Source organism: Bidens hawaiensis, unplaced genomic scaffold (assembly GCF_021521415.1).
Source record: "Bidens hawaiensis isolate Kalapana, Puna unplaced genomic scaffold, B.hawaiensis_p1.1 tig00013437_1, whole genome shotgun sequence".
In the NCBI taxonomy this organism is placed as follows: domain Eukaryota; kingdom Viridiplantae; phylum Streptophyta; class Magnoliopsida; order Asterales; family Asteraceae; genus Bidens; species Bidens hawaiensis.
In genome coordinates, this window is record NW_027492141.1 from 449,816 (window position 1) to 459,625 (window position 9,810).

The 9,810-nt window shown below is 33.4% G+C and overlaps 1 protein-coding gene across 1 annotated transcript; it reads right to left on the reverse strand.

Annotated features, from left to right (window-relative positions):
• Positions 1 to 5,565: 5,565 nt before the first annotated feature.
• On the reverse strand, positions 5,566 to 8,909 carry LOC143544161 (uncharacterized). Its single transcript, XM_077036315.1, has 5 exons — positions 8,577 to 8,909; positions 6,551 to 7,162; positions 6,414 to 6,472; positions 6,244 to 6,315; positions 5,566 to 5,924 (listed from the first exon to the last, which is right to left on the reverse strand). The coding sequence occupies exons 1-5, from the start codon at positions 8,907 to 8,909 to the stop codon at positions 5,621 to 5,623; spliced, it is 1,380 nt and encodes a 459-aa protein (XP_076892430.1). The 3' UTR covers positions 5,566 to 5,620.
• Positions 8,910 to 9,810: the final 901 nt, after the last annotated feature.

Here is a 9,810-nt window from a genome sequence, read left to right on the forward strand (position 1 = left end):
CCGGTAAAATCGACTCTTGCTAATCGGTTATGTGCGAGTACCCGGTTCAATCTTTTATTTATCAAATGGGTTGTGCAACTTTACAATCTTCAAAACAAGTTTATATAATTGTATATCTTCTTTCATGATAAAAATTAATTTAAATTACAACATGAACATTTATTATATTTTTTATTAAAATATAATTGTTGAAATTAAATAAATCATTAGTGGTGATAGATTAAAGGAAGATCATATCATTTTATATTATATTATCTTAAAAACCTAAATTAAAATTTATCTTCGCTGCCAGGTATTGAATGTGAAGAAATGTTGGCTAATAAATTACCTTGTAAAAAATGAGGATTGATAAATTTAATTAAAATGTTTTTAATATTCCGATTCTACGGTTCCACGTCTAGAATCGTAGTTTAACCCGGAACCGAACCGGGAACCATTTAATGCATATACTGAGAACCGTAAAGTAACACACGTTAGCGGTTCTGAGGCACCGGTTTCTTAGTTCTGGCGGTTCCGAACCGTTTCTTGCTCATCCCTAGATTTAGCCACGTCATTTCAACCCGTGTGAACTCAAATGAATCCATACCACTTGTGACGGTGTTCTAGCTCCATCATTTAAATCCCCATACTTCTCGAAAAAATCAACTTCACCCCTCCTTATTTTCCTCTCATTCGGTGCGGGTTCATAAACCCGGAAATGATCACATCTAGCATGATGAAGGCATTTGTGGTGGTGTTCCTACCAAACACTTTCAACCTCAAGCCCCATATGGAGAACACCCCATCCCGCAAGCCCTTCATTGCTTTTATTTTTCTTTGAACTTACGATTTTACTCAAATACCAAAAGTAATATAGTCTTTAATGCATCTAATTTTTATTTATTTGATTTTCTTCTAACTTACGTTCATGAATTTATAAAAGAAAATGAACACACATGCGTGTTTGATTTTTTTAATGCTACAGTATAAATTTTGTTGAAAATTGTATTAGAAATGGGTTCTTTTCTTTGTGTTGTAAGCTACATCTCGTGTCGTATCGTACCAGTGGTGTGACTAACAGAATCTAGAACGATTCTACAACATCGTTACTGGTATCAATATTATCGAAACCGGTATTTACTTTTATAGTTTTCGATCAATGTAAAACGAAATATAAGTTTTCTCCTTTTTTTGTTTACAACTTTATAACACTTTTATTATTTGGTTAGATATACAATTTTAGTTTGTCAAAAAAATATTATTATCATTACATAAAAAAGGTCTTTTGGGAAAGATAAATTGTGACCTTTCGATTGTTATCAACTACTGTTAGTAAGTTCTGGAAACATATATAAACAAAAACTATATTGTCTATTTTTGGGTTGTATTAGACAACTTTTGTGTAATAAAACCATTGTAAACAAAACATTTTTGGTATAGTAAACTAACTGTCAAGGGGGGTTTCCATTTGAATTGTAGTATTATTTTTTTTTCTTTCGAATATCGGTTTTTTATGTTTTTACTTTTAATATTTATTTTAATTTAAGTGCTTTTTGTGTATTTATTTATTTTTTATTGTGTTGTTTAACTTATAAAAAATATAATTTAAAGTTTAATGATGGTTATACCTAGTTAAACCATGATACAAAAGTTACGGATATGTTAATTCAAGCTTCATCGCATATATAGCAGTAACGTAACACTTTAACTAGCATGAAATTTAACATAACATATACCCTTAGTATTTTTTTTTTAATAATTTCATTCAATATATATATTTGTTTTGAGATTCAAACTTGATGACAATTACAACTTGGTTGGTATGGGTGTTGCTTGCCAAACATATGGCGCGGTCCCACTTCTTTACTTTAATTCATTTTCTTACTCAGTTACTCACGAGTAGGGGTGTTTAAAAAAATCTTAATTCGAATCCGTATCCGAAATATCCGAAAATCCAAATCCGAATTATCCGAAAATTCGGATGTCCGAAATTTCGGATATCCGAATCTCGGATATCCGAATTTTCGGATTCGGATTCGGATAATGATTTTGAAAATTTTCGGATAGTTCGAATATCCGAACTATCCGAAAATTTAATTCTTTTATAATTTTTTAATATATTTTATATACCATTTTTAAAACCTAAATGATATACAGTCGTCTGCTACTTCTAATCCCATTATTTTCCTTTTTAAAGCTTATTCTAGTAATTAAACAAACCTACTACTCTTTCTCTACACCTCTACGAACCTGTAAAAACCTATGGACTCTCTGTTTCAAAATTGAGGACCTAGTATTTTTATCTATGTTGTTCTATAGTTTTTTGTTTAATATGTAATAGCATATTGGTATATAAGTTTTCTCCTTTTTTTGTTTACAACTTTTTAACACTTTTATTATTTGGTTAGATATACAATTTTAGTTTGTCAAAAAAATATTATTATCATTACATAAAAAAGGTCTTTTGGAAAAGATAAATTGTGACCTTTCGATTGTTATCAACTACTGTTAGTAAGTTCGGGAAACATATATAAACAAAATCTATATTGTGATCATTGGATTAAAAATTTCTGGTTCCATCACTAAAATTCATAATAATGACCCTGGTGATAGTGTATAAAAACCGGAGATGTGGGTTCAAAAATCAAAATGCAAAGGGTTGTGTGTAAAATGACCAATTTATCCTCTCATGTGTCTTAAAAGTTCATTTCGTTCTAGCATTCAAAATGGTTAGCCGTCCCTATTCTCTCTGGCCCGACAAATTTTTTTACCCAGTTCATTTTATGCCCCCCCGTAGCAAAAATTCCTGGATCCGCCTATGATGGCTCCAATACTTAAGATCTATTCAATGATGGCACAACCTTAATCTCTCGGCTGATTCCAATTGATCGCTTTCGGAATCAATTTCTCACCGGTTATCAAGGTTTAGTCGGTTATCAAACTCTGAAATTCCGGCCAGTTCTTGAATAGCTACGCCGGCGGTTACAATCTCTCGCACGCCAGTGCAATTATCAAACTTTGATTTTAATTTCAAAGTTTTTGTTTTAAGATTTGTTTGTTATTTGGCAGACAGATTTGTTATAATGCTTTATCTCACATTTGATAACTTCACATACACTTTAGATTTGTTACAGATTTGTTTGTTGTTTCACCAAGTTGTATGAATTTCAAGCTTTAATTTCAAAGCTTTGTTTAACATTTGAAGCAATTTTTTTCCAGATTTTCGGATATCCGTTTCACTATCCGAACGGATATCCGAACGGATTCGGATAGTGAAATCAACTATCCGAAAGGTTCGGATATCCGAAACTCCGGATATCCAACTTTGAACACCCCAACTCACGAGTACACACGTACCTTTTAATTTTATTTTAATTATTTTAACATTCATAGTTTTTTTGTACATAACTAGTTTTTTACCCCGTAGAATGCACCGGGGCAGCTGACACATCACCAGTGTTGAAACCCGTGCATCGGTAAAATCCGATCGTTACTACGGTGGGTCGATGTAAATTTGGTCGGTATCCGCTACATATGAATACACACCATTGGTAAAATTTGAGCGTTAAAACCCTAAAAGTTAATTCATCAAATTAACGTATAAAAAAACAAAATATTTAAAACGATGTTTATTTGGTCGGCAGACCCGGACGGTTCTCAAATGTCAGTTTCGGGCATTGAGGTTGTAACTTGACATGAATTTAGTTGATTTTGATTACTTATGTTACGATACCATAGCTAAAAAACGAAAAAAAATATAAATTGAGGTGGACCAATGGCCAATTTGGTGGGGGGGGGGGGTCGGTAAACTTGAGATTTGGTAAAACCCGAGCATTGTCGATCACAGGCATTGAGACGACGACTCTGCATGAATTTGGTCGGTTTCCGTGAGGTTTGTTATGCTACCAGAACTAAAACAGAAAATGACGTTTGATCGGTTTCCTTTAGGTTCGTGTAGTTTTCTATCTGCGTGTTTTATTCAAATTCTAGCCGCGTAACTTCATATCTTTCTATCACGTCAATGTCACCTACACGCGACACGTCCGATAGTTATAATATAATAATCATATATGTCTAATAGTATAACTTGTAAGAAACTTATCAACTAAAAAAACAAAATAACATGGTTTGTTATAATGTTTACGGTTGGATTATTCATAGCTTTTAGTTTTTGAAGGATCATGCCAAATAAAGTGAAATTTGAAGTAACTAGATTTGGAATTAAACTTGAGTAGAGAAAACTCTAGTTTAAATGAATTAATATATCTTCAACAAACTAATCATGTTTGGTTTGTTAACTTACTAAAAAGATGAAAGTCGTTAAGGGTTAATTTCCCTAATCTTTTCTTCTATAATAAAATGTGTTTCATTTATGAGTGTTACTACATGGTGGATGTGAATATGGTCCGGAAGCGAAGATGGAAGAAAACCTTGTTCAACTAGGTGGAAGCGGAGATGGAAGAAAACCTTGTTCAACTAGGTGGAATTGAGCGAGTTATCGCAATGTATGAATTTATTGAGTCAAACTACCCTTAGTTCCTCCCCGGACCGATGGAATGGACCAATGATCCTTCGGGTTATATTTTTGGGTAGCGTCTGTAAAGAAACTTTTGTTTTCTTCATTAAATTCCCCCATCAATTTTGTTTTGAAGTGTAAAGTTGGGTTCTAGAAAGATCAACATTCTCGTTTGGAAGACAGAAATGGAAAGACTCTCAACTCTTATGGGTTTATCCAAAAGAAATATCAAAGTGGGCCCGGTAAATTGCAAACTATGTGAAGATTATGAGGAAACTAGTGAACATCTTTCCACGTCTTGCAACTTTACCACATTTGTTTGACAATTTGTTAGCAATTGGTGTCATCCTGTTTATGCTTTTTTGGGTCGTGAGTTGCTTCAGTATCAAGGCTCTCTAGCATTACGGACCGTCATAAGAAAAAGGTGTTATATGGGATTATCCTCACAGCTTGTTGGTGTATTTGAAAGACACGAAACAAAGCCATTTTCTCACACAAACCAGCTTGCCCTGCAAAAACGATGGAAGATATAAATCCTTAGGTTATCTTTGGATGAAAAATCGTTCTCCTTTTACACATTTTGTTTGGAAAGATTTGTGTAATTTCTTTGTAACTTTTTAGTTGGTTTATAGCATCTTGCTAGTTAGTTGTTTGAATGAAATTTACCAATACAAAACAAACTAAAAAGGTAAGAAGATTGCTACGGCAGTAAGATATGTTGGGACTCGATCGCATATAAAATAAATGATAAAAGTCTCTTTTGAAGGTATGATTTGAGTGTTATTTATGTTCGTTTATTTAATTAATTAATAAATATAAATAAAACAATTAATCATCTAAATAAACGAATGAACACAAATACATATCTCGTTCGCTCATTTGTGTTTTGTTCCTTTAATTATGTTTAACATTTGTAAGTAATGTTGAATATTGAATTTAGTTCATAAGTAAACTGGCATATATAAATAACTTTCAAGTTTATTTCCAGAGAAATTCTGAAAATACTACATCATAATTTCAAAATACACAAATAAAACTAGTCATTAAAACCCTCACATAAACCACCCCTCACAACACATCAACAAAAGAACATATAACACATGAAAGCCAAATTCACATCTTGGCCTAGTAATCAAAGAAAGGGTTGTTCTTGAACAACCTATCTGAACTGTTTCTAACTTTAGAAACGCGAACGCTTCGATCATCTTTCTGGGATCCAGATGTAACTCGAGCCCGGTCAGCAAAAAGATTTGGATGGCAATTTTCATCATCTTCAACTTCATCAAAAGTTGTCCATTTTTCCTCGGATATTATCGGCTCTTTCTTCTTCATGGCAGAAGTTGACATGTTTTTTATCTCATTAACATGATCTTTAAACTCTTTTCTCACCACTTCCAACACTGTTTCTCCATATTGATCACACCATTTCCTGAAATTCTCATCAAGATAATAAATTATTGGTAAAAATGACACATTTTTTTAAAAAATCTCATCAAAAAGACATTATTAGAAAAAAAAATAAACTTTGAAAGAATCCAAATCACAATAAGTTATTAAAAAAATAACAATTTTTCAAAAAAAAAATCTCATTAAAGTTATAAAAAATATATTGGAAAAACTAACTTTTTAACTAAACTCTCATAAAAAAAAGTTATTGGAAAAAAATTAACTTTCTAAAGAAATTCTCATGAAAATAAGAAATTACTGGAAAAATGATAATTTATCATAGAAATTTAGCATTTTCTTACTTGGGAAAGAACTTCTTCAGGTCAGTTTTGTCGATCGGAAGCCGAGTTGAAATCACTTCTATTTGATCATCCCTGAAAGATTTTGCAAATATTGAAGTTAAATACTTTGCATCAAGAAAGTTAGTCAAGATGAAGTTTCAAGATTCAAGAACAAGAACAAGATCGCTTACGATAACTGCAGTTCAGATTTTGTTTTCATAAGCTCCTTCTTGATTTTATCTCCTAAAACCTGCGAAAAAAACATATGCATAAGCAAATAAAAACACATAACTCAGATCAAATAAAACATTTTTTTTATTTAAATTACCTTATCAACAAGGAAATCAGAAGATGAACCATCAGTATGCAGTTTTCTTTTCATTTTAGAATCAGTCCCCTCATGAATGCCTTTGTAAGTTTCTTTAGCCGAATCATTTAACGATAACGGAACTGTATCCTTCTCCAAATCATCACTCTTTTTCCATTTCATAAAACCGTCAAGTCCCTTAAACGGCTTCCTCTTTGACTTTTTTTCTGACTCATCAACGACCACACTTTCTTTCATGAGAATTGTCGGTTTTTCATCGTTTTTTTCTTTTAACTCGCAGTTCCAAAACGGGTTTTCTTGAGATATTGCAAGACTCTGAGTAAAGTTCTCGTCTTTCGCATTTTTGTGCGATGATGATGATTGTAGTCCGAAAACTGATGCAGCTCCTTTGACTTGTTTGACAGTTGACTTTTGCTGCTTTGACTTGTTTTTTGAGCCTGAGTCTTGTAGATCGATTACTGACCATTTGTCATTCAGGTTCTTTGGTTGAGGTCCAGCAAGAACTACATCTTTGGGGTCAATTTTGACTCCTTGAGCTGTTAGTCTTTGCAACAGTGGAGTCTTTGATGTATGATACTCATCTTCTGATATGCAGTTTGCATATAATAACTCCTGTAATTAAAATGATAAAAGAAATTAACTTTCCTGAGACTCACAAACCCAAATTACAATTAGTTTAAATCTTGATATTGTTGTTATCCTCCAAAAGTAAATTAAAGTGTTTTAGACTCAAGAAACCAAAAGATATTAAACGAAGAACAAATCAGAATTTGTTCAAATTTTGTACAATGTTGTATATCATGGAAAAATCAGATTTTCCAAATTTAGTGATTTTCAGTTTTTCTCTCTTTTTTTCAAAAAGATTTTAAACCCGCAAATCACAGGTTGCCTTAATTTGCACGTTTATTAACCCCGTCTTTGATTCGAAAATTTGCAATTCAGAAAGGAGTAATAGCGCAGCTTGTTGCCTATTTTCCATCTGTTTTGATGTAATCATTACTTTTCATTTTTAGAATTGTCTCTGTTTTATATTTTGTATTTGCAATTTCCCCTATGAAAAGGAAATTGAACTTTTCTAAAGCCCAAGAAAAAACCCAAATCACAATTTTATAAAATCTTGATATTATTACTATCATCCACCAAAATTAAAGTAAAATTTATTTTTTTAAGAGCCATATTAGTTCAAATCTTGATTATATTACTACTCTCCACCTAAAACCTGCAATGTCCCCAAAATTAAAGAAAAACTCAATCCTTTTTAGGATCACGAGAAACCCAAATCACAATATGTTTAAATCTTGTATTATTACTACCCTCCACCAAAAAGTTACAATTTCACCGAAAAAAAAAATTTACATCAAGAAAAACCCAAATCACAATTTGTTTAAATCTTAAAATTATTATTACCCTCCACCAACAAGTTACAATTTCCAGGAATTTTTTTAGAAAAAAAAATTCAACAGCCTGAAAACCCCAAATTACAATTTGTTAAAATCTTGATATTATTACAACACTCCACCAAGAAGTTACAGTTTCTCTAAAATTAAAGAAAAATAATAATATAACCCCAAATCACAATTTGTTAAAATTTTGAAATTATTACTACGCCCCCACCAATTAGTTAAAATTTCCCCAAAAGTAAAGACATAACAAATCTTTTCACAACAATAAAAAAACCAAATCACAATTAGTTCAAATCTTGGTTTTAATTACAATCCTTCACCAAAAATTTACAATTTTCCCAAAATTAGAGGGAAAAAAAACTTTTTAACATACCCAGAAACCCAAATCACAATTACTTCAAATCTTGAAATTATCACAACTTAAACACCCAAAAAATTAATAAAAAAAACCCAAATCACAATTTGTTAAAATCTTGAAATTATTACTACCCAAAATTTCCAGAATTAAAAGGCTTCAAATTTTCCAAAATCAAAGAATAAAAAACAACTTTTGAATGATCAAGAAAAAAAACCCAAATTCTTGACAATATCACCAAAAAAATAATAAATAAATAAGCTCTAACCTGCAAGAAGATCAACTTATCCCTCAAAATCACCGGCTGCTCAATCTCATCCGCCGAGGCCACAACCGTCTCAATCAAATGCGCCCGAAACCCCGAAACCTCAGCTTCAGCCAAGATCCCTTCCTTACACAGGCCCATCAAGTTCAATATCTGATGGAACGACTCCTGCTGCCACTTCAAGTTATCCGAATGCTGCTTCCACAGCCGCTGCTCGGCCGCGTCAATTGCGGGCAAGCGACGCTTCTTGAAGGAGAAGGGGAGGATGTTCTTGCAGATGGATGTGATTGAGTCTTGGAGAGATGAGTAGTAGGTTGGAGTGTATGTGTACACCATTTTGTTGGAATTTGAAGGTTGTTTTGATGGAGTGTGTGTGATGGATAATAATATTGTTTGTATAAGGTTTTGGAAGTTTGGTTAATGATGGTTTTCTTGAAACGGTCACTTGGGTAAACTAGCCGTTGAGAGAAGATTCAAAAGGATAAAGCGGTAGGTTGTGACGACGTCGTTTTGAGTTAAGGTATAATAATATTGGGCTTCATCTGGTATTGGGTCTTGGGCTTTCCTAGGTTTTAATTTTAACTTACTACTTTGGGCTAGAGGTGTACAAAACTAGTTTGTAAACTGAACCGGTTTGGTCAAATAACCGGTTTAGGAGCAAGAAATGTCGAACGGGCCCAACTCAATTCATTTCGGTTTAGAACCAATGTGTTCGCAAAGCGGTCCGGTTTTAAAACCGGTTTGGTAGTTCAGAAGGAGAATCAGTCCCCAAAATCGACAGTCTGGGTCGGTTTGGGTGAAACCGGTTTTCTTATCAAACCGATTCGGGTCGGTTTGCAATGAACCGGTCCCAAACCAGTTTTTTAGGTTTTTTTTTTTTTTTTTTTTTTTTGTACATCTCTACTTTGGGCCACTTAAAACTAATTAGATTATATAGTGAAGAGGTAGGTCCCAGCAGAGACCAGTTGGTCCCGCAAGACTCACCTTGAACAGGGACGTCTGCGCAAAGGCCATCTGCTCCCGCAGGACCCACCATGCTCATAGGATCTTACGCGCAGTACACAAGCTGAACACGCAGGGAAAGCCTCCCAATGGTGAAGTACCCCGCCTGTTCCCGCAGTTGCGGATACAAGCCATCAGGGAAGGCTACCCGCAGACAGCAGGGCTACACGCACAAGACAATAGATACTTCAGTAGTCACATGAAGGAATGAGCAAGGCAGGAACAATCCCGCCTA

Excerpts from the sequence above, each read along its gene's own strand:
- LOC143544161 (XM_077036315.1), bottom strand. The coding sequence starts at position 8,909 with ATGGTGTACACATACACTCCAACCTACTACTCATCTCTCCAAGACTCA. Across the intron at positions 6,473-6,550 it reads CTGATTTCCTTGTTGATAAG|GTTTTAGGAGATAAAATCAA; the intron begins GTAATTTAAATA and ends TTTTTTTCGCAG. Across the intron at positions 5,925-6,243 it reads CTGAAGAAGTTCTTTCCCAA|GAAATGGTGTGATCAATATG; the intron begins GTAAGAAAATGC and ends TGAGAATTTCAG.